At 37.2% G+C, this 25,837-nt stretch overlaps 1 protein-coding gene across 1 annotated transcript in view; it reads left to right on the top strand.

Moving 5' to 3' along the window:
* Nucleotides 1-18,789, top strand: part of CLVS2 (clavesin 2) — a 56,646-nt gene extending 37,857 nt beyond the window's left edge. The window contains exons 3-5 of the mRNA XM_021547125.3: nucleotides 3,173-3,283; nucleotides 5,783-6,003; nucleotides 10,481-18,789. Coding sequence (XP_021402800.1) covers nucleotides 3,173-3,283; nucleotides 5,783-6,003; nucleotides 10,481-10,568 — 420 coding nt within the window. The 3' untranslated portion in view covers nucleotides 10,569-18,789. The remainder of the gene's footprint in view (nucleotides 1-3,172; nucleotides 3,284-5,782; nucleotides 6,004-10,480) is intronic.
* Nucleotides 18,790-25,837: the final 7,048 nt, after the last annotated feature.

Below are 25,837 nucleotides of genomic sequence, written 5' to 3'. Positions count from 1 at the left end.
TTTATTACTTTTCCAGTCAGAAGCACAGCTCACTTTACAGCTGGTCTCCATTTCTTACTGTTTTCTGGCAAGAGATTCCTTTCACTTAGAATTCATGTGATTCATGGGTTACAGGCTCATCTGTTGAAGTACAGTATGTCTGCAGAGGCAGTTGTGACTGCCACCATGCTTGTAACATAATCTACATAAATCCCCAGGAGAATCAGTGATTTGAAAGAAATTCCTACCTGCTTTTTGTGTAGGATGACCATCTGTCTGGCAAATCCCCTTGTGGAAATCAGGTACATCTGAGAAGAGCAAGACAACCTTCTGACACTTGTTTCTCCAGCAGATGTAGTTGCTTATTCTGCTGTTTTATTTTTTCAGCAGGTGCTTTTGAGATTTGCTTTTGGATCTACTTTCAGCAGCTTTGCACTGTGTACAATCATCATTCTGACCAAGTCACCCTTTCTCTTTTTTGGCACAAATTTTTGGGGGTCCTAAATGCACCTTAGGAAGTGCTTCGGAATCTGGGCACCTTGGTTTAGTCACAGAGACTGATAATTACCCATCTTCTTTAGTTTCAGAAAGTGCTTTCAGAATATCTGAGAAACACTGAAACAAACTGGCTTTTAAGATCAAGAGGCATCTTCTATTTGAGGATCATTTGACATATATTTTTGATCCTACATGTAAATGGTTTCCAAGATGCAGGAAAAGATAATAGATGTGTCAAAGTGGTACTTTTTAAGGATAATCCTTTTGTCTGCTGGAAATTTTTTATCTTTAAAAAGATACAGAGTATTCTGAGGCCACATTAGAATACAAATGCCGTTGGCACTCTGCTCTGAATCTGTGTTTGTATTGAGTATGCCTATTGAGTATGCCAGTGTGTCTATTGAGATCTTCTTATTCACAAATTGTCCTCAGTTTCTGTGTGACTCTCAGCTCTGCTGAGATTTCTGCAGCTTTAAGTATGTGCTCTTTTGTGCATGGTATGCAGCATGGAGCCCCTGATTTCTTTGCTGGAGAACCAGCCGTGATAATGCAAATAAACACAACCTTCTGTAGATTAATTGTATCTCCTGTAACTAAAGGTTAAGGTGTCATCCAATGATTTATCCTTCCCAAATGGATTTGTTGGATCACTATGATACAAACATAATTTACTACCTTTTTTGTACATCGTAGCTGTGTCCTCAGAATGGTGTTTGGGGATTTACAATACTGAGCACGGTGATATATGTGTCAAATTATCAACCATCCTGTTTGATGTTTAGTTAGTGCTGACAGGAATTGTGCATTTAGCAGAATGAGGCTTCTGCAGCAATCTTTTGATAGGATTGTTTTCTTTCAAAGCTGCTGTTAATCAAAAGTTTCTGGAGAAAAGCTGCAAAACAGACCACTGATTGTATTGACTTGTGCTCTGGCCAGCCAGATGTGAATAGTGTGTGTTGTGGGTGTCATCCTCCCTGTAAATTATTGTCAAGGTGCTGCCTCCTTGATGGAAAATCCAGCAAGCTGTTACAATTTGAAGGCAAGAAGTACCTTGCTGTAAAGAACCCCTGGGTTAGGCGTGCTTGACAGGATGTGAATGGATTCTTTGAGAGGAGTAAGTGATTTGTACTTTGTTATTCCCACAGGTCTAAACACATTCTCAGCACTAAAGAGGTTCTATGGATATGCAGACAGTTGTACTTTTTCAAAGTTTATTCCTATCTGGAAACACTTAATGAAACATTTCCTTCCTGCAGTTTCTGCTTTCCTTTTGTGACAGTTCTTGATTGGCTGGAATAGTTTACAATTCTTTTCTCGGCCATTTTTTTGGTGCGTGCTGTATGACCCTATGCTTCAAGTGGTGCATTGCAGATTACATCGAGGCTACTGGGTGCTTACACAGGTCCTCCTCTCTTGTCTCCAGAGGAGGCAAAATAGGTCTGTTAGCACAAAGCAGCATGTCAGGCCATTTGATTGCCTACTTTTGAGCCTTTGATCCTAGTGGCACAGACCTGAAGTTGCCCTTATTGCACCCACAAAGGAGGAAGCAGAGGCAGTAGCTGGAAAGGTTGTCCTTGTTTGTTACCTGTATGGTCAAATGGGAGCTGCTGCTGCTGTGAGGAACCTGGTTGTGATCTAAGTGACTGCCATGGCTGCCTATTCTGTGTCACCTGTTGAATTAAGCTTCAAATGAAAGCCATTAATTTAGGAAGTCTGTATAACTAGGAGGAGGTTTCTCAATGAGAAGGTTCTGACATAAGCCAGGAAAACAGAAGGGGACATGCATCAGCTGCACCTGTTTACACCTCTTTCTTCCTTCCTCAGTGGTGCAACTCTAGGAAACATAGGAGCTGGCTTATTGCATTGTTTGTGCATAGCATCAACCAGGCAGAGACAAAATGAGGACAACACAAGGAATTTGAAAATTGTATTCCAGGACAGAGTGGCCTGCTGAAACTGCCAAACCCTCTGGCATATTCTCTTGACTTAGAAATTGAAAATGCATATCAGAATCTTCTCCTAGTGAGTTATCTGCCCTTTGTGATTTTCAGCAAGTGAAAAAATAAAGCCATTGCTTCAATACAGATATGCTATCCTCACATTTAAGTTCCCAGAAGGCTCTGACTATGTGACAAGAATTTCATGGATATTGCATAACAGTTTGTGCATAATGTTTAATGCAATCTCAGTTTTATGAAATATGGATAATATTGGAGACATTTTGAATAGTAGTTTAGATTTCTACTTTCTTTTTAAGGTGAAGACGAGGGACATTTTTAGTGCTCTTCAATGACATTGGAAGAGTTGAGATTGTTACTATTAAAAATGAATAAAGTCCATAGAAGTGGAAAAGAGAAAAATATATTGCACAGATGGATTATGGGAAAATCATAAATATTTCAAGCATTTCTGGAGGTTAGAAATGCTGTGTCTTTATTTGAATAGCAAAGCTATCTCAGCACACTTCCTCCAAAATTACTCTGTCCAAGGTGTGTTGCTCCTTGGTGTAGAAGGTTGGAACTCAACTGACAGGATGCAGTTTTGAATAATCTTTCTTCTTGTTAAAGGTTTATTATTAAGATGAAGGCATTTGGGAAGAAAAATGTATTGGATGATTAGATGCATGTGCTGCATATGTTAAGAATTGGTTTAAATTCTTACATAAATTGGTATGTATTTGTTTTGTAACACACAGGACAGCTTTCCAGCTCGGTTTGGAGGAATACATTTCGTCAATCAGCCGTGGTATATCCATGCCCTCTACACAGTTATCCGGCCCTTCCTAAAGGAGAAAACACGAAAAAGGGTATTCTTTTTAATTGTCCATTTCCTGGCAGTTGTCATCAGCAGATGCATCATACTCTAATAACGTAGATTAACATGAGATATAAGCTTGCTGTTGGTGGAAAATGTTAAAATATATCTCTGTTGCAAAGGGTACCTTCAACTGTTTTAAAAACTTATACAATGTTATCCTTAAAGGACACAGTCAAGCAGTGCACTTAAATGAATTTTAAAATGTAAGTGTATGCTTGCTTCTGGGAGTTATATAAAAAAATACTGCCAACATTACAGTTTCTATTAAGATTGTATTCAATTCAGTTCTATTTAATTTCTGCTAAAATTATTTGTGTCTTTCTTTTAAAAACAGAGTTAGTGGCTACAAAGTCCTTTCCTAGTGTGCTTTCCTTGACATTAGCATGAGATAAAATACCCAGCTGGCATCTAGTAATATTAGTTTGCAAATACTAAGTTGAATGAAAACCAATAAAAGGGAATTTGTGTGCATGCATCTGTGCATAAGCATGAGCAGACTCTGAGATGTTGCTGAATTTGTACCATTTGCATCAGTGCAATTAAATTAGAGCTTGGTGGTGATAGCGTATAGAATGATATTATTTCTGTAACAGGAAATTTGTCATCCAGGAAAACACAATCAACATCATGTACAATGGCACTACAAAGAACATGGTGATTTTTTTTTTAATGGAATCAGCTCCCTTAGCAGCTCTGTATTTTTTCTCCTCAAACACTCTGCAGGGCCACAATCATCCTTGGTGTTGAACTATTTTTTACTGACAGATTATGCTTGAGAGGCCTCTGGTATTTACAGATTTTGAACTATAGATCACAAATCCTTTTATGTAATATCTGTTATAAATATGCAAACGAAGCCCCATTTTGCAGGATTCAGTTGCACTCTGTTGACTGCAGTTTCCTCAAAGAACATTGTAGTGCCAGATATGTCTGAGGCCTTTTGAACTCAAGTGCTGCATATGCATAACTAGGGAGTAAAGTGCAGCTCATGGGAGGGTTACAGCATTAAAAAAAAGTGACAAGGCATTTGAACATGGAGGCTTATCAGTTAGCATCTAAATTTTTATTTAGACACCTGAATCAATGGCTTATATTTTCAGAAATGCTGACTTTTTACAACTGTTTTTTGTCAATACCAAATGCCTATAAAAAGTAGTCAGGTGGTTAAATATTGATTTACCATTATAAACTTAGTGTCAAAATGTGAAAGTTATGAGCAGCACATAAAATTTAAAATCAGCTTTAAAAAAAAATATTAGATGCAGAAAAAATGATTGGGAAAAAAACTCCTCAAACCCAAGATAATTATCTTCAGGTTTTTTTTTTTTTGGTCAGGCTTATTGTTTATCCATCGGTTTTATCCTGAATTATTATGTATTTATTTAATTTGTCATGTAGATTTGCAAGTGATAGTTTTATTCAGATAAAAGCAGTACTAGGCATATATAAAAACAACTGCTAAGAAGTGAAACACTTAGCTGTAAAGGCACTATGAAGCAAATAACTTTTGCCATTAATAAATGTTCTTTCAAAAGGATAAATTATTTTCTGAAATGGAAGAAAATCACTGGTTTTGCACAGTCATACTAACTTTCCTGGGTCTACAGCTGACTGGAAGGTGGTCTGAAGTAAGCAATAAAAGACAAGCATATATTTGGTCTTTGTCTTTCTGCCTTTTGAATTAAACTCTTATAAATCATACTAAGGGTATAGCTGCCCAGAGGAGCCCCTGCAAGGTGAAGTGGAACATGAATGATCTCTGAGGGGAAACACTAAAGTTAAACATAAACATAAATACAAGTATTTGTATCATGCCATACTAATATACAGATATATACATATAAATTATATATGAATATCAGTCTACCAAAACATTGATGGAAAAAATCAAATAGTCCATCTGATATTCCCTCGGTGTTGTCACAGGGATTATTTTACTGTTATTACTTACTTCATGTATTGTCAGGTATAAATGGCAGTTACTGGTATGACTAGATTAAGGAAGAAAATATTTCCAGCACTGTTATCATTACACTGCATAATTTATCTTATTTATAGAACTCATGGCTGTATGCTGAAAGTCAATATATATTCCTTGTTGTATATGGTGAATATTAATTTTATTTATTGGTTATAATCTTAATTTTTTCACTTAATTCACAGAATTAGGGAGAGCAATTGACAACAGATTAACAAGGCAGTTTGTCTGTCTAATATTCTGTCCATCTAGTGACCAGACACCAGTTCTTACCCTCCCTATGTCCCTTTCCTTGCACATATTTTAAGTTATTTATGCTTTAATCACTTTGGAGATTTATGAACATAGTATGACCATGTTTAAGGCAAAGGTGATGTGTGCCTTCCTCTGTTAGCCCAACACAACTGGAATGTTTAAATTGTACAATATCCTCCTAATAATGATGATGTCATTTGGGCTTTGATGTTTTTTGGTGATACCAAATGTTTTTACCTGCATGTGTACATACAGATATTCCTACATGGTAACAACCTCAACAGCCTGCATCAGCTCATACACCCTGAGATCCTGCCTTCAGAGTTTGGAGGAATGTTGCCCCCCTATGACATGGGGACGTGGGCAAGAACACTGCTTGACCATGAATACGATGATGACAGTGAATGCAATGCGGACTCCTACAACACTCCAGCAAAAGATATAGAAAAGGACCTCTCTCCCAAATCCATGAAAAGGTGAGTTAAAGGCATTGTTGTCTTCTATTATTGCCATAAGATTAACATTTGCCTTCTTCCTCCTTTATGAAGCTGCATGTAGTTCAGTCTATTATATAGGAAGAGAGTTTTTTTTTTTTTTACCCTTTCTTAAAAAGATCAGTGTTGATGAGAGATCATGCTGTGATTATTACACATGTGAGTTGTGAACTCAGTGCAGCTGATTATTTCTGTGGTGCCATATAGGTGGTGTACACAGCACTGTCTTTAGAATAAGCTGCTATCTCACCTCAGCCTACAGTACTTATTAGAGAAACAGTGCTAGCTGGAGTGAGCCTCCATGCAGAGGGTAAATTTGGGCCAATTATCTTTCTGGGTAGCGATGTTAGCTCTAAACCTTCCTCTATGTCATAGCCCCCTGCCTGGTATCCACCAGTAGGTAGGTAGGTGCCAGGATATTTATGGCATCTGAGCCATCAATCACAGTGACTGCATGCCTGAGAAAATATGAGGAGAACCAGGACCAAAATCAGTGCCAATTGTTATATTCAAGTCTGGTAAACATTCTGGCATTCTGATAGTCTTCTTTTTGAGAAGTTATAGTGTAATTGCTTGCTGCATTTTACCATTCAAAATATAGGAAAAGCTTAGTTACTTCTCCAGTAGCAATGGAAGTAGTGAGGTCATTAGCTTAGAAGGGGTGAACCTGATCCAAGTTTGCCAGGGCAGTAGGAGAGAAAAGGGTAAAGATTACAACTGTGATAGAAAAGGTAGAAGAAAGGGCAGCAGAAAGGGCAGCAAAAGTCAGAGTGCATCTTATAAGAGACAGGCCTAGCAATGGATCAGAAAAGAACAAACAAGGCAGAAACCAATATATAAAGTCATTAAAACTAAGTTAGGATGTGCTAGGCTGAGAATCCAGTTTCAGGAGACAGCATGTGATGCGGAAGGTAAACTCTGGAAACAGATCAAACAGCATAAAATATTTTCAGATTTCTCAGCCAGGAAGATGATTTTGGCTGGAAAAGATTGCCTAGACTGAGAAGGCAGTGTGGTTTAAAAGGGAAATATTTTTGTGGAAACAGAGGAGAAAACATAAGATTGCTATAGGAAATAAAAAAGGAAAAAAAAAACAATGAAATAAGGATTTTGTGTTGAAAAAACTTCCACTTTATTGAAAGTGGGAAATAGCAAGAAACTGGATAGGAATGAGCTAGGATAAGAAGTTAAAAAGGGTTCTGAAACTATATATCAGGGCTGTGGGAATGGCTACAAACCTGGTCTCAAATTCCCAGTGAGGGAGCTTTGGCCATAAATTCCCAGAGCCTCCAAAATCCCCAGTGCCCAGATATATGAAGCTAGAATTGTGTAACTAACACAATTAATGGAGAAAATGGGACAGAGAAAAAGAGCCAGGGGAGGGGAAAGGTGAGCAATGCACTTATGTATGATTTGCATATAATACAAGAATTATGAGACAATAGAGAAGCTGTCTTAGACACAAGGATGGAATTAATGACCTGAAATGCAGAAGTCTTTCTGCTGTAAAATGATGTTGTGAGAGTAAATAACTTAATCCAAGAGTGCAACAAAATAAAATATGAGAAGTCCTGTGACAAGCAGGAGCAGCCTGCTTGGAGCAGAGTTTTCCAGATTGTCCTGGGCAAGCACATTATTTAGTGGAAAAACAGTGAGTTGACCAGATTCATGATTTTTTCTCAAATAATTTTTATTCTAATTTAACTTGTTCTTGAAAACTCTTTTCATAGAGTATTACATTTCAGTGTAAGCTTCAAATTGATATTCTTTCAGTCTGGGTGAACTAACTGGGTAGGAGACCTAGTGCAGAAAATAAACATGTTGAAATCTGTACCTATATAATATTATACTAAAATTTCTTCACCTTCAATGCATTCCTTCTCAGCATGCCTCCAGCATCTGCTGGAATCCTTGCTCCTTGCTGCTGGACATAAAAAATACTAAGTAGACTTACTGTGCTAGTACTAAGACTGACAGAAAGTCCCAAGACTTCAATGTACTAAGTGCACAGACTCTGTTAAAACACAAAAAGTTATGATAAAACAGATAAACTCTATTTTATTAAAAATTAAATTTAACCTGTATTCAGCAACTGATGGGTTGTTTCTCTCAGTTTCAACCCACAGTCTTTATGATATGTTTCTGCATAAGATTTTTAACATATAAAACCCCATGACTAAGGCGATAAAAAGTGCTTAGCTTAGAAAAAATTTCACAAGCATCTAGCAGCTCTCCAACAATATCTTATTTAACTTGGCTTGCCCTTTTAAAAGCAGACTACTTCCTGAAAGAATATTTTTAAAACCAAACTGCTACTGAGAATTCATTCCTTTCTTACCCCCCCGTTTCTTTTTGCCCCCACTGACATTCCTGCATCCCCCTCTCACCTACCCAGCAGGACAGGTGCCTGTGTTGAGAAACTTTGCAGAGGAGCTGTGGTTTTGTTCCTCACCTCTGCAATGGGGCTTCGTGGTATAACTCTGTCCCACTGTGTTTTCTCAGAATGCATTCAGTAATGTCTGTAAATTTATCTGGGAGTTGGAGGCAGAAGAAAAGGAGCTAGAGACTTAAACAAATGTTTTTCCTTTCACATACCTTAATTTGTGAATTTCTGCTGAATGGGATGAAGCATGACAGTAAATTTCTCTTTAAAACTGAGGTTAAACTATTTCTCCTTCTTATTTAAGGCATTTGGGCATCTGAGATCACAAACTATAGATCAAGATTTGGGCAGTTTGATTTTCACACCTGCCTTGGCATTGGGGGTTTTGAAGGCCCTGGGAATTTTTGACCAAAGCTTCCTCACTGGGAACTGGGGGCCAGGTTTGCAGCAATTCCAGCTCCCCTTCAGTTTTCCCCAGATGAGAACTGGAAACCCTGTCTGCTCAGTCATTGGCAGCTAAGGAAACGGCTCAGTTTTAGCACTTACATCCAGTTGGAAAACCTTTGAAGTTAATTTGCTTCCACAGCAATTTCTATCATGATGAACTGGATTTTCCATGAGTGCAGCTTCCCACCAGCAAATTTTCTATCAGCTTTGCACTGGCACGGTACCTTGTGAAGATTTTTAAAAAGCATTTTTAATCCTCTGGTTTAGTTTTCTGCCTGAGGAACTGACTAGTGTTCAGGATAAGTATTATTGTACACTCTTAATTTAAAAAGTTTAAATTATGCTTATCACAAGAGACTGATCATATTTTTAAAGCTAATTTTCTTCATTTTAGTATTAATATGAGAATGGGATAAATATTATTAGAAAATATCCTTATGTCCAAAGTTTTCACCTAGTCTTTAAATCAGATGGTTTTTTTCTTGTGTTTTTGTAAGTTTTCTTTAGATTATTTTGAGAAGGACCTCATCAGCTTCATTCATTGGTTTCACTGAAGGATGCCAGCTTATAAGAGGGGGAATTGACTCCATATGCTTATCTTAGGAAAGGTTAGAATTTGTAAAGGTTTTTCTCTGCACTGTAGACCTCTAAATGGGCAAATCTGTATCAATGCTGCAAGCACAGTGTGCTTCCAATGATCAAAAATAAATGCCTGCATTGTAGAGATGTACAAATGCTCTTTAGTCATATCAAATCACCTTTACAGAAGGAAAGAGAAGTAGGCATTTCCTGCGTGAGATTTTTCTCACTAAAGGAAACATCTAACCAGGGCTGCACTTACTGTACCCCAGAAATAACTGCTTTTGGATGAGTTGAGCCATGGCTGATGTGAGACCCCATCTTAACATTTCAGGCTTTTTTTTGATTTTCCTGGAGACTCAGTTTTCCTCTTTGTCTGTCACATATGACTGTTGCAGGGCAGTGGTATCATGTTATGCTTCTGGGCTGAATCAGAGAATCTGGAGAAATTTTACAATCATCACTGAATTTCCCCTGCCCTGTTCAGTTGAGCTGAAAAGGGAGTTTGAATACATTTGTCTACTGCTTCAGAAATCCTGCTAACCATGGCACTATTCCTAGGTTTGACTTAGGATCTCTCACTGTTGAATTAAGATGCTATTCAGAAAAGGAGCAACTTGTGCTTCCAGCTAACACATCCTTCTAATTGCAGTGTGTGGTAAGCCAGCTGGGTGGCTGAACTGTACCTTCTTTGCCAGCCCATTGCTATATAACCCTCTGGAGAGACAGTCAGTGCTTAAGTCACTACAGAGGACAGCTTAGTTTGTGCTTGTGTGGAGGATACTCCCTGCTTCACAATTTCACTGAAGAGAGCATCCACTTTATTCCACCTTTTGCTCCCATGTTTACGGATCAGCAGTGAACCCTTTAAAGCCCTGTTATCCCTCCATGAGGGTATTTCTTGATGATTTGCAATGATCAGATGCTTGGGTAATGCTGTACCCTTACTTTTAAACCCTGACAGAAATTAAAATAAACTGAAGAAAGCTGAGGTTTACCCTCATTTGTCTTGATCTAGAAATGTCAAATAAACATGTTGTCCCTCTGCAGGTCTCAGTCAGTTGTGGATCCTGGGGTGCTGAAACGCATGGATAAGAATGAGGAAGAAAACATGCAGCCTTTGCTTTCACTTGACTAACAGTTTTTGAGCATTGGACATGAACTGAGGTGGAAGGCACTGCCTCTCAGCAGCAAGCAAATCACTGGGAAAGAGTGTAACAACTGGAATCCTATTTACTCATGTTAATGTAGCATATTGGCAGCAGGTGTTACTATTCTGCCTGAATTCTGGAAGCCCTTTGGTGAAAAAGAAGTGGAGAAAAAAACAAAATTAAATAAAAAAGAAAACTAATCAATAATTTATTCTGTAAGTGCCAACTTGTTTGTAAATACAATATAATCCTCCAATTTTACTTTGTAAATTATGGTAAACAAGTGCTATGGAAATGAGTGACTATTAAATATGTCAGTGAAGTACACCATTAAAAAGAGAAGAAAATGTGTGTGTTCTCACATGCACACACACACATACACATACACAGAGAGAAACATACTGAACAAAGAAAAATGTCAAAGCAAATTAAGTGTTGTCCTTCCCATGGGAAGCCAACTAGTATGTTGACTACTGGATTTTTTTCTGCAATGATCACATAGTGTGCTAAGATAATGATGGAATATAAGTACTTGGGAGATGATGTAATCAATGCAATGTTTTCTAACTGTGGGAATTGGTTTCTCAAATAATACTGATTGCTAATTAGCATAAACAATGTGCATTGTGAGAAAGATCACAGGTGAACTGGAACCAGCTCTTGGATAGCTTTGTCATTTAGCTGTATGGTTCTCTGAGGTTTCTTCCCTAACTTTTCATTTACACAAGTAACCTGGCTTGGTACCATAATCTGTAATGTGGGACATATTGGAGCTACTTCTCTTGCATTTTAGGTGCACATCAAGAATTTTTCCAGAACTCTGTTCTCCCTTGGAGTGAGACATTAGTCCTCTAACTACAGTGGAATAACCAGTATCTGAAAGTAAAGCCTGGCAGCAGAGGTTAGTCACTGAATCCTGTGCACTGGGAGACTGGATACATATATATATATATATATATTTTTACCAATCTCTGACAAGCATACAAGGTGACATTGTTAGATAAGTATATTTCATTGAAGGTTTATACAAGAAATCATACCTATTCAATGTACTTAGATATATTATAGATTGTATATTGAGACACTGTTATTATTAATATAGTAAAACTTTCCATAGATCAGCATCCCATTCCAAGCAAAGATGAATAGGATTAAGTTTTAGTCAAGCATCTCAGCCTATAGTTTAGGACACCTTTGTTTTGGTTGTAGTGTAATTGTATATACACTACTGAACATGTGCCATAATAAAGAAATACATTTTACCTCAAAAGGGTAACAGGTTTCACTAGGGATTGGATGGATCAGCTGCAACATGGGCCTGTGCCATCTCTGTGTGCTGGCTGATGTGTGCGCAGCCTGTGGTGTGCTGAGGCGAGAATGTAATTTCTTATTAGGATTTAAATCGACAGTCAGAGTGGGAGGACACACAGGGTGCCCAGCAAGACATCTGAATAATTAGAGGTATTTTAAGAGCATGTTCAGGCAGTGCAGGGATTAGTTAAGAAAACACTGACCACACTGGAAGTGACAGTTCACGGCAACCTGCCTCACGAGTGCTAGAATTCAAAACATTTCTTCCCTCACTCCAGTGATCGGTGAAGTTTCCAAGTTACTGGTTGTAGGTCACCTCTTCTCATCCAGGATGATTACAGCTGTAAGATTTGGTAGGCTGAGACGGGTTAAGAGCAGAGAGTGAAAATTTGAAAGTCTGTTGTCTCAAGTTTAGCTGTAACTCCTGTGGTGGCAGCTTCAACATTTCTCAGGACTGAGACGACCCTGACTCTTCCAGCATCACCTTGATTAGCCCAGACAACACGCAGATAAAGATTTTCTACTTTACAGGTCATTAGCAACACTGATAAATAGTGTATGCCCTAATATGCCATCAACTTGCAGGAACTTGTCTGAACAACTCATTGCCTTTCTGCTTTCCTAATTCTGTTTTCATGGTATGTGTTAGGAAATGCAAAGAGCAAAGATAATGAGCCTGAACTTCTTACCAGACAAGTTGTAAGTAGTAGAATGTCCTAATACTACTTCTTCAGTTTGAGAGACTTGAAAAAATGATCAGTTCTTATATACAATTTTATTCAGTTTTATTTTCACATTCCTTGTAAAATCATGCTGTATAAGTGAGATGTGTCTCCAGTATTCGCATAAGTGCCATTTTTGAATGTATGTTATATATTTCCACACTTCTGGTTAGTAGACTAGTATATTACCATGGTTATGATTTAAAAATTCTTAGCAGATAAAACTAAAGCATCAGTAGAAATTTTCTCCTTATAAGGGCTTCAGGATTTAGTCAGTATTCCACATTTATACAAGCTGTGACGCAGTGGTGATCAAAATCTTCATGGATCCTTTTATATAGTGGGGCAGACCATTGTAAGACAGCAGAATGCTGATTTCAGAGTGCACCACCTGTCTAATCACAAAATGCAAATCTGTTCCACTGTATGAAGCTTAAAATTTGTTTTGAAGCTTATAAATTTTTGTTTGAAAATCCTTTATTTGTGCACTTAACTGTAATTTATGTAATATTTTCTGGTGTCTGATTTTTTGATGTTTGAATTTTAAGGTAATGAGTATGAATACATTTTTTCCAGAAAGTGAAAGTAGGATATATTATAATTTTGTGTAACTTGGACCTCATCTTTCAGCAAGAACAAAATTGCTTTTTCAATAAGATCCTCTCTCTTGAAGAGTTGTGCTACAGATCTTCTTGGCTGCAGCTTTTATTTCACTGAATCAAGTTCTGACAGTGGTAATTGCAGTTGTGACATTGAAAAAGAATATGGAAATGGGTAAGAGAAATAAATATACTTTACCTGCTCTCACTATTCTTTGAAGGCATTTCTCTTTTACATATCAGAGTACATAAAGGGTTCCATCTTTCTTATAGAAAATCTTTATAGGTAGTTCAATTTTTATTAGATGAATTTGGACTGAAAACTTTTTCCAATCTTTATTATCATAGGAATTGCTGTCTAATTTTTATAGCAGAATTGAAGTGCTAAAAACAGAATGCACATGCTTGGGAGGAACTCCTCTTAATTTCTTACCTTTCTTGTGTATTGGGTAGAATAAAACCTTGTTGTAATTATGCATGCTGATATGCATATAAAAATATCCTGCAATATAAGGAACTTAGTGGAGAAACTGGATATACCTGTCCAACTACATAAAAAAAAGAAAATTTATAAAAAATGTTTAAAAATTGATAGTTTTGGGCCTTTGATAAGATCTAAAAACATCCCATTACATGATGACTTTTCCAAGACACAAATGCTTAAAAATATTTCAAAAGTTGTGGAAACTTCCATGACCAAAACCTCCTTGTAATCAGAGATGTCAATAGACTCTTGGTTTTATAGCGACAGGTAATCAGACCCACTAAGCTCCAACAAATACACAGACTCCCTCCCAATAGTTATTAGTTGTAAAATAGTTTGAGATGTCTTTACAGAAATGTAAATTTACTGTATAGCATATTTAAGAAGATGTTTTGCACTCTACAAACATGCTATGCCTAGTCACAAACTGAAAACAGAATTAAAGGAAAGAGGAATAAAAGGGACCTCAAGAGGCCACTGATATGTGGAGGAGCAAATTCACTTTAATGTTGCTCTCAAATGTTTTAGCTCAGTACCTTGCATGGAATGCTCTTTGTATTATTTAATCACAGACACAGCCAAGCTTAAGCACATTACCTGACAAAATTGTAACCTTACAATATTTTGTTCATGGCGTTTGTTATTTTCCTGTTCCGTTCGGGAAATTAAAATTTGTCAAGCATCATAAGAACTACCATTTAGCATTACTTGGAAAACACTTTGCAATAAGCTTTGATCATATCCCTGTTATTATATTGTTTCTGTTATGATTATTGATGTATGTATTTGTCAAGTTTTTTGATAAAGTCATGTTTGAAAGAGCATGCAAGAGAGAAAAACCCAAAATCAATCAGGCTTCAGGATTTTATTTGGAATATTAAAATGGGATTTTAAGGGGAATTTGGATTTTTTAATCTTTAATTGCATCTGGGGAATGTCCTGCTGAGCTATTAGCAGTTGCTGGGTTCCAAGAAAAATTTGGAAGATAAATATCAATGTGAAAGACAACAGCAAAAGTCTCAAAGGATTGTACTGAAAAAAAACACTTAATCACATGGCTAGCTGGATCAGGTCCCTCTAAAGAAGGGTATTTTGTGGCCTGTGAATGTATACTTCTGGTGCTGAGAATAGTTCTTTTGTCCACAAACTTCAAAACAGTCTATGAAACTGAGAAAATAATAGTTATCCCATTTCGCAGGTAGTAAAACAGGAACACAGCGAGTTAGAGACATATCTCAATGGAAGATATTTTTCTATATGGAAAAGATGACACTTTGATCACTCAGTCTGATTTTAACAGGAGAAAAATTAATGTGTCTCTATGTTATGTAAGAAGGTCTTATTGTTGATTCACTTGTGTCTACTTTCTTTAGAACATTTTACCATGAGACCTTTGCAAACCAGGGGTGATCTGCTTTCCTGTAGAGTTAAATTTGAGTGTACATTTAACCATTTCTGCTGAGAAAATGGCAAAAAGGGTGTATGTCCCTCAAATGAAATGCCTTTCTTCCCTTCTGATTGTTGGGAAAAAAGTAGTCTAATCCAAAGACTCCCCCAAAAGGAAATTTGCCCCGTAATGAATTCTGTCAGGGACAAACCAAGATACTTATCTTCCATTAACTATACAAGGAACTTCAACATTTTGTTTAGAGGCATGCTTAGGTGACCTTAAATGAAAGTGTAAACCAGGTAGATAGAATTCCATGTCCTGTATTGCCTTGTAACTTTGAATGACCCTGTGTGAAAAGTCTGTATTTAGCAGATTGACTTGGACACTCCCTTCAGTCTGCACTTCAGCTTTCAGTTGTGTAGGATTTTTTTCCTATCAGCTTTTGGGATCTTACTTTGTTTCCTTCATAAGTCTCTGTTGGCACAAAATGACACTGACCCCTGTTGGATTGCACAATTTGTGAAGTAGTTTTTTTGTTAAAAAATAACAACTGGGCAGTTGTGAACCTGGCAGTGCTGGGCAGTGGTGAAATTGAAACGAGTGAGAAGTTCCCACTCTTTTGTCAGTCCTCCTCTGGTCTTTTTTGTGTGTAAACTGCTTTGATTGATAAAAGACATGTTAACACTTGCTTGATATGAATTCAAAAATAGAGAAAAAGGAAATTTCTGCAGTGAGTTCAAAATCTGAATTGATCAGCTATTGGTGTGGAATCCAAAGCTGGGGGGAGGAAGCACTGCACACAGGTGAAATAGAAAGACCTCCAAAGGAAGATGCTGATAATTCATTATGGTACACATTTTGTTAAAATGTGGCCAAAATATTTTGTCTGCAGAGACTGTGGTCAGCCAGATCTTTTCTCTCTGAACCAGAGGCTCACAGTAAGTCCTCTCAAATAAAGATATGACAGAGGTTCCTCTTGCAGAGAATTCACTTCCAGAGAATTGACGTATCTGTCAATTTGCAGTAGACAAATGGCGGGAGTTAATTAGGAATTTTATTTTATATGGAAATGCAGCTGTGATTCCTTAAAGAGGCTGTCACATCATCAGCAACAAACAGCAGTGCCTAAAGGCAGGCATCTCAAATCAGGTCCCTTGGTTAATAAAAATTTAAGAGTAGAAAACGTCAAGGGGAGAGATAATAGAAGATGATAAAACACAATAATTAAAAAATCAAAACAGAAAGAAGCAAGCTTGCAGTGGAAAGCTGTATGAATGGCAAAAGTGATGTGATAGAATTTGCATTAACACTTCCAAGAAATTAATCAGTAGCCTGAGTCCCCCCCTACATTATGAGCAGAGTTTCCATTTTTCACATAGTCTACCGTGTATGGCCATGATGGAGTTTCCCAAGTCTTTAGAAAATTAGTTGCCATGTAAAATGGTAGGTGCTTTAAAGGGTCAGAACATGACAACAAAGCCTCACCTGTAGATGGGTCCCAGGAATATGAGAAATGCTGTGTCCTGCCTGGGTGAAGAAGTTGTGGAAGGAGAGAATGAAAGGAGCCCTACAGCTGTAAGGAAAGGTGGCAGGCTTGGGAGGAAGCAACATTAGGGATTTGGAGTGAACTGGTTAACCATTTTAATTATGAGGGAGGCTTTCACCTGCTCAGTAATATTATAGAGGACTTAGAAACCCCATGACGCATCTGTCATCAGGAAGGAGAGATAACATGTTTCTCACTTTCCCACACAAACTCAGTTTTAATATATTTAAACCTAATGCATATGCTAAACCTGAAGTGCCTCTACTGCTGCTGTTTCCACAGTAGCTCCCAGGATGTTTGTATCATGTAGCATGCAGGAGCTGGAAGGGTAGAGCCCCTCTACCTGTCCATAAGAAGAGAAGGGAGTGATGTATTCTGCAAAACCCTGCTGCAGAGAAAATTATGTGGGAGAATTGAGCCCTTGCTTGAGTTACTGCCTGCCTTGCCCTGACATCAGTATCAGCACTTACTCTGTGGAAAGCTGTGAGTGGAAGTGGTGTGGGAATCTCCCCTGCCAACCTCGGTGTCTTGTGCTAATTATGCAGCCTTCGAGCTGTAGCTGGGTGATCCGTGTCCTGTGTCTTTAAACAGTGCTGCTGCTGGTGTTAATTGCAGCCATTAGTCACTCTGAGCAGAGATGATTTAAAGGAAACCGACAATTTTAAGCATTACACTTAATGCCTAAGATTATTAAATTGGTGATTGTTACAAGTAATACATAAGATTATGATAACTTAAAGACTACCAGGGTTTGGTTGCATTGTATCCTTGATGGGACGTAGTGTATAATTACTTTCCTTTAAGTATGGTTGTCCCTGAGGTTCACGTACATCTTTGATGCTGCAATGGTAGAAGGAATTAAATAGTAGAAAATGTCATTTTAAAGCTATCAATATATTCAGAGGGGCACATTTAGATTACTTGACACTATTAAGAAAAATTGTTTTGCCGTTTGCAGTTCAACTTGAGAATAATGGCTCTTTTAAATTATTGGCTTTTCTATCTCTTTCACCCTATGGATTGCTGTGTGAAATATGGAATGTTCTGCAAAACATTCCCAGCTTTTCATCCCTTCTCCTATTCTCTTGAGTTCAACAGTGTCCTGTCTCGGTGTGTACTTTATTCTATTGATAACTGAAGAAAACTGTAAAAAAACCCGAACACACTGACAATCTGCAGAGCAGATCTTGAGGACTGGTATTTTAAATGTCCCTTCTATAAATCTCTGGTTAACAGGGTGAGATGGCAAATGATACCAAGGCCAACCACATTATAAAGGAATACAAAAAGAAAGAGTCTGGCTATAAGTATAGATGAAACAACTCTTGTGATTAAGATGTTACCTTCCCTGACTGTTAGTTGCCACTGTTCACATAAGAACTACTGCCCCAACTTTTAATCAATAACATATTATGGAGGTACTCGTGTCCCAGTGAAGGCTGTGCAAAAATCATGGTAACTCTGTTGATTCTGCACTTATGCAAATACAAAAACACTTTCATAATCTATTAATACAGCTCTGTTATGAGAATAATGATTAACAGCTAGTCATGGTGACATCTAAAATTGCAGATTGGCAATCTGTGCCTTAAGGCTCTTGTGATCTGTAGTACTTGCATAGCAGTAACTACAGAATGATGTCCTTTTTGCATGCAGCAATCTACTTTGGAGCCTTATGGAAAATATTATAGCACCATATCAAAATTCAAAATTAAATTACAGGAGTAATTTATAAACAATGCTTGTATCCTCAGGATAAAATTTGTTTGTTTCTCAGTTTAGTATTGTTAGGACTCAGGGGGTCTGAGATTTGTAAAGCCAGGACAAGTTTATTAATCATGTTCTTTCTCTGTAAAGTTTCAATAATTATTCTCTTTTCACAAATTGTTGTCAGTTTGAATTTTATTCTTGGACCTAGTGAAATGGTTAATTTTGGTCTGTTGTGTTCTAGCCTAAAGTCTGAATATAAAGCAACTTTGTGAAACATCACTCTTTATATTGTATATTTAAATATCATCAGTTCTCTGTGATCAATGGGCTGCTTTGGAGAGTGCTACTACTTTTAATCATCATTAGTTATTGAGGAAGAATGACATTCTGTTAAATAAAATATGACCAAATGAAAATTAAAATACATATATATTTTCGTGTTTGTACATGGGAGTATTTGTCTGGCTTCCTTGTGCTAAAACATACATGGAAGACATACTTTAACTGGATGAACCGCATTTTTTTTACCAGGGTATTGAAAGAAAAATAGTAAGTGGTATTTCAGCATGAAAGTCTGGTAACACTAAATGTCTCTTTTCACCCATCAGTAAGTTTTAGAGAGTTAACATATTTCACATTTACAATTCCATTTTGAAATGCCACTTGGAAGTCTCTCATGTCACAGGTGATGATCACATAGAGATGCAACACAAGAAAAGCTGGTTTTCTCCCAGGATAATTCCTACTCTCCTGCCTCTAAGCTTCATCTGTAGTGTGTTCCCTAGCTCCATCTCATGTTCATTGACTTTTCTTTTGATGCCACATCAGGGAGAAGTGGTATTAGCTCTTCACAGAGATGTCCCATTCTTCAGGAAAACATTTCTGTTCTCAGGAGGTATTAACCAGGGTAGGATAGAACAGGCTGTGTGACATTGGAGCACTGCCTGCTGAATGAACATATTTCATTCTAGATTTTGTTTTTCCTGTGGGAGGAGAGGCCTAGTAAATTACAGTAATGTGTTTATGTGCTTCTTTAATGTAATTTTTGTGGTATACCTTGCTTTAGACATAAGAACATTTATTCATCTGTTCTGTACATTTTCCATATATTTTCTTTGGTTTACACAGATTAAAAAAAAAATAGGCTACAGTAGCTTCCTGTTTCACACATAATTTCAGTGGTGTGTGCAGATGCATTCCTCACACCAACATGTTGAAAAAAATTTGATGATTTTTCATCTCTGTGGGAATATAGTCCCTCAGCTCTCAGGTGCTGCATGGTTGTACACAATATATAAGCTTTGCTGCACAAGGGTGCATTTCATCATGACATAACTGTACAAGCTACATGGCAGTACAGCTCTCTGCTCCCTTGGAAATCCCTCACTTGCATCCCTCTGACAACAGTGTTGATGCCTCTATAATGATGTGGTTTGCAATGCCAGTGTTCTGAGTTATAACCACTACCCATTTATATGTTGCCAGGCTGCTTTTCCCTGCAAACAATGTGATCCCAGTGTGTGCACGTTTAGAGTGTGTGTCTGTGTGTGTGTGTGTGTGTGTGTATGTCAGCTTGTCTCACCCCACCTCCCATGTGGACCCCCTTCCCTAATGTTGGTTTTCTGTGGGAAGAAGGCAGAGGCCGCAGAGCTGGCATCTTGTGTTGGCATGTGACAGCATGCTGTGACAGGTTCAGCTTGCCTGGCTCTGATGTGCAGCTGGCTGGAGCATCCTGCAGTTCAGGTGAGACTCCAGTACCTTCAGCTCCTACCAGAAGAGACCAACCTGTGGGCTGGAGGATGGGGGAAACACTGCCAGACCTGACTTTGTTCTGAAGGAACTGGGAGGCAATGGGGACCTACACTGGGGCTACACAGACGTTTTAGACATGGAGTACCATAAAAGCAGGTAGGTGGGCAGAAGAAGGCTTTTTGCTCCCTGTGGGCAGGAGTTCATACATGACCTCCAGTCAAAAGGAGAATGTCAGTGCGACTCCCATCAGTGAGTGGCATGGCCAGGAGGATGTGCAGGAGTATGGGAGTTTTATCTGTGGAGTAAATTACCTATCATGCTACCACAGCTCTGGTGCAGCCCAGAGCAGTGCTGCAGTGGTAAAGGGTAGAGGAGCAGATAGTGAACCTGGGAGCTGTGCTAATAATTTCAATAGTACTGGCAGTACAAATCTTTTTCTGTTGAGCACAATAGAAACAAAGTAAGTGTTCACAAAGCCAAAAATTCTCTGTCTTAGTAGCAAATAAAGTATTTTGTCACATTGCCTGCATGATTCTTGGCAGTGCTCTTTTCATTCCAATGAGCTGATAGTAATGGGGAAAAACAGCCTTGGCCTTCCAGATGTGTCCAGATGGTTGGCTTGTCAAAAGCCCTTCCAGTACCTGAACCCTGACCAACAGCATCCTTTCCCCTCTGGACAGATTGCTGGGCTGTCAAGAAATCCTCTTCCCATCATCCATCAGCTTAACTGCTGAAACCCCTGGAGATTAGCAACTAAGAAAGTGCCTATGTAGCAAAAATATGTCAACACTGGTCAAAATGGAGATAATATTTTTTTACACTACATTCTCTTCTATTCAGGTATACAACTTTGCAACTTTCACCATTAAATTTACAGAAAAAAAAGAAAAAAATATTATTTAAATATGACTGTTTAAATTTTATCTGCAGCAGTAGTGATAATCATATAGTTTGATAGCATTAATTTTCATTTCTGTCTCTGAAAATAAAAACATTTTTTAACAGACATGTAATTTCTTCCTCATAGAGAAATGAAGTTAAAATGAGACAGATTTTAACCATATCCCAATCCTAGAATCACCAAATAAAATCTAACCCTGATGAAGAAGCAGCTGGGATGCTGATCTTCATAAGATTTTTTTTTTTTAGATTTTGATGTATAAACCAAAATTTATAAAATTTGAGTGTGAAATATGAAGCCACTAATTAATTTCTAAAGAAACAAAATAGTGAAAAATAATGTGTTCAAAGCTTTACAATTGTTTCTTTTTCTTTAATGTTTATACCCTTTTACAGTTCAGATCAAGAGACCACAAACCAAGAATATACCCTGAAATCTAAAAGTGCTCAGAATAAAGTATTAGGTACTACTTATACTATCAACTGGATTTTTTCTGTTAAGGCTTTATATTGTCATTATTAGATCCTTTTAATGCTCATATAGCAAAGACCTCAAGGGGAAAAAAATTGCCTTGTTTGCAGAAAAAATAAAGAAAGGAAACATGGGCCTGGCACATCACAACTTATATTTTTTGATTTAATTTCTTGTTCATATGACTGTCTTTTCTTCTTTGAAAAACTGTAGCTATGGATCTCAGTTCATGCGCTGCATCAATTTCATGCACCCCTTTACAAGCAGTCTAATCCACAATAGTCTCCTAAATTGTTTTAGTGTCATTAAAGCCCTTTGACATATAGTGTCTTTTGAAAAAAAATTACAGACTAAAGTTAATAATGAAATAATGATGCTGCACTCAGGAGAGTGTTTGAAAAAAGGCTTGCAAACTTACCTGTCAGATACACAGTCTCTTAAAGGGATGTGGTTTGCAGTCACTTTAGGGAATGATGGTCTTCAACCTCCAAAATTAAAGACAAGGGACAAGGAATATGTCTTCTAGTAATACAACTTTCTACATGAGCAGATACTGATTGTACAAGAGGGAACAGTTTAAAAGAGGAGAGGTTTAGGTTAGATGTAAGGAAGAAATTCTTTACTCAGAGGATGGTGAGGATGCTCCATCCCTGGAAGTGTTCAAGGCCAGGTTGGATGGGGCTCTGAGCAATCTGGTCTAATGGGAGATGTCCCTGCCCATGGCAGGGGAGTTGCAACTAAATGGTCTTTAAGGTTCCTTCTGATCCAAACCATTTTATGGTTTTAAGATTTAGCCTACTGGTAGTTTCTCCTTATGATAAAACTGCCTCATTATAAGAATTTAGTAAAATACAGAGGCAACTGCTGTGCAGTGGAGAGTAATTAAAATTAAGTCATTAACTGAGATTGACCTGAAGCCACAATTCCTGTGAGTAACACCCTCTGCCACTTGATGTTTGGTGGAGAATCTTGCAAAGGTTTTCAGGGAAGCTGGGAATGTGACCTGTTATCATTTCTTTTCCCCCTCTTTTGAGAAGGGGAGTTCTCTCAAGTTCAATGCCTTTAAATTTCTCTGCTAATGTCCTAAATTATGAAAGGAAGTAGGTGGATCTACTACAGAAGAATTTCTTTAATCTTAATTTATTGCTATTTTCCTGTCTTCCAATTTTATTGATGATGAGGTGATTTTTGTATGAAGGTTTTTAATTTTTTGGTTTAGTTTGGTTTGGTTTGGGGTTTGTTTGGTTTTTTTTTTTTTTTTTTTCCTTTTGAAGGGGAGGAGATGAGTCCTTTTTTCTGTTTCAAGGTAATTCATCAAGTGGAGTTTTCACAATACTGCATCTAAAAAAATTATTTTTGACTGTCTATTCCTGCCAGTTTATTATTCAAATATTTGCTGGTTTTAATGATTAAATATAAGCACCTTAAAAATGCATAATGATGCCAATTTCCTGCCTAGTTTCCCTTTCCTAGAAGCACCTTAACAGTGCAATATAAAGCCCTAGATGACAGCAATTTACACCTCTGCAGAGTCAATAAAATGCAAATAATGTGGTTTGTCTTGAGTATTTTCTTCTGGAAAAAAATTAATTCTATCCTGTCTTTATTCTCACACATGGGCAAAAAAGCATTAATAAGATGATCACTGTTTATTTATTTATTTATTTACATTTTAAAGGTCAGGTAAGAATTTATCTACTACAAAAGGCTATCAGGGTATTGTGTATTGGTTGGGCACTATATAATGAAAATGTACCTGCCTGCTGCCTTTTACTGCTACTTGTTTGCAGAGTGATATTTGTGAGTTTCAGACTGCAGAAGTAAGTTAGTGTTTGGCTGAAGTCATTAAATAATGAGGGGCCATAAAGACCAGTTACAGCACAGCTCCTTGGTTTGCATTCAGATATAGAAACCTCTTCTTTATAAGTAGTACTTTATATGGGTTTTAGTTTCCATGCGATTTTTGTCACATAGCTTCACTGAACAGAACTGCTGCACCCTAGGGAGAAAAGTATCAGTGCTATCAGAGAACTAATTTTGGGAAGGCAGAGAATAAAACTGTCATTTTTTTCAAGCTGAGAGAGTTTCCCAAGGGACTTTTTGTGAGGAAAACTACCAGAGGCTAGTAGCAGTATTGGTATTGATTTTAATGTTCAAGTTTTCAGTCATTACTTGCAAGAGCATTTTGATTCAAATGACATGATTTGATTTTCCTTCTCAAAATGGCTTTGATTTTAAGATTGATTTTCTGTCTGTTTATAACCTATAACTAAAATAATGTATTTTTTTTTAAATCAAGCTTGCTATTCTGATTATTTAAGTGTTACCATGAATTATTAGCATTGCACTTTTTAAAGGAAGTTTTGTTTTCATGTCCTTTTTGGTTTTGTGTCTAATTTGCCAAACTACCACAATTTCTCATGGAAGAGAAGATCTTAAATTGAATGTGCTCTGTGTTTGACTTCTGTCATATAAAGTCATAAGTCGCAAATATATATTGGTTCCTTTAGCAAATGAACTGAAATAAGATTAAAGAGCCTAAGAGGACACTAAAAGTCACTTACTTCCTGATTTACTGAACTAGAAAAATAACCACATCATTAACTTCCATCTTAAAATGCAAGACTACTCTTCTGAAAAGTTTCCTTAATGCTTGCACCTGCTCTATAAATTTAAGCAATGCATTGCTCAGCTTTATTGCCTCCATCCTCAGATAGTAAGGTCCATAATTCCAGGGCACAGATGATTAATGCCATTCTATTTGGATTCCTGCATCTATGTGATGAGTCAGGCTGCATGGGAAGGGACAATTTTAAGCCTTTGAATTTTTCCTATCTTCCTCTATTTTCCTGAGTGAGACTGGTCAGAATTTGTCCAAGAAGCTCTTTTCTACTGAAGATTTTGGATACAACAAAGTGGAAACTGTAAAACATTTCATTGTCATCTTCATTTTTGAAGTAATTTTTTAAAACAATTCAAATATGTCTATTTTGATAAAATTATTTGATGATGTGTTTGTTAAAACGGTGTCATAAAATTCTTCTTAAACTTGGATATTTTGTTGTGTTAAAACCTTTGGAATTTTTACAATTAGTTATAATATGAGGTAAGTATAATTTCAAAATCCGTGTACCTTTCTTATGAGCTAAATTTCCTTTTTTATCTTTTATTTGGATCAGCATCTCTTGTTTGCTGCATGTGCCTTTCAGGAAGGTCATGATTTTATCGGAACATGCCTCCAGTCCTTCAGAACCATCTTCATCCATTCAAAGGTTTGTTTTTTTTTTTTTTTTTTACTTTTCTATTCATCCATCCATCCCAAAGCCTCATCCCCTGTCACCTGATGACAGCCAAAGGCCTCAACCTCAAATCTTCTGAGGTGCACATTAATAAATATGTTTGTGGCTTTGCATCTTTCTTTTCAAAATCCTACAATTCTGATATAGGTGTCAGAATCACTCCCTAATTTTTCACTTTCACATGTGAAAACCAACAAATTTCTCAATACTGCGGTAGACAAGGAGCCCATGTGTATCAAGGAAGTAAAAACAACCACAATGGGAAGGGGGAGGGGTAGATGAGAGGGAAAAATGAAGATCTAGAGCGACAGTGATAGCCAGAACTAAAGCATTAGGATAAATAATGCCATGCTCAAAGTATTATTCCAGCATGTAATTGTTCCCTTTCCTTTCTGATCAGCTCTCAGCTAAAAATCAATTTACTTTAGCAGAGAGCACAACGTTTTATTGTGTTATTTATTAAAAAAATCTATTCCCTTTGCAGCATTGTTGACTACCATCAGTAGTCAGTCTAGAAAGTACAGTATTGAGCTTGCTTGCACAGAGAGAATATAATAAAGCTAAAAATTTTTAATAGCATGATAACAAAGATGATGTAATGGTATTTGCACATGAAGAGTAAATGTGCTAAGACAGTTCAGCCTTGAAAATAGCCAGTAGGGTTTGAAGTATAATAAAAGCCTAAAAACTCATGAGTAATTTGGAAGAACTGAATAGTCTTCTGGGTTTTTTTTCTAACACGAGCAGAGTCACCACATGAAATTATCAGGCTGCACATTCAGGATGCATAAGAAAGAATGAGTCTTCATTCACCCTCTAATTAAAATATTTTCACCATTATCACAAAGCACTGTAGCTGCTCAATATATATATGACTTTAAAAATATATTAATAAAAGGATTATTTATTTAGGGTCATTAAACACAAAAGAAATATGTCCACTGTCTCAGGAAGATCTTGAGACACAGGGCTCCAAGTATTCTGACAGTTCACCAGGGGAACATCCATTCCTGCTTGCAGTGTTCTCATATCTTTCCTGGGCATCAGCTGCTGCCCACTGTCAGAAACAGG

The sequence above is a fragment of the Lonchura striata genome, chromosome 3 (genome assembly GCF_046129695.1).
Source record: "Lonchura striata isolate bLonStr1 chromosome 3, bLonStr1.mat, whole genome shotgun sequence".
In the NCBI taxonomy this organism is placed as follows: Eukaryota; Metazoa; Chordata; class Aves; order Passeriformes; family Estrildidae; genus Lonchura; species Lonchura striata.
The sequence above is the reverse complement of the archived record's forward strand: the minus strand, read 5'-3'. Positions and strand labels throughout refer to the sequence as shown.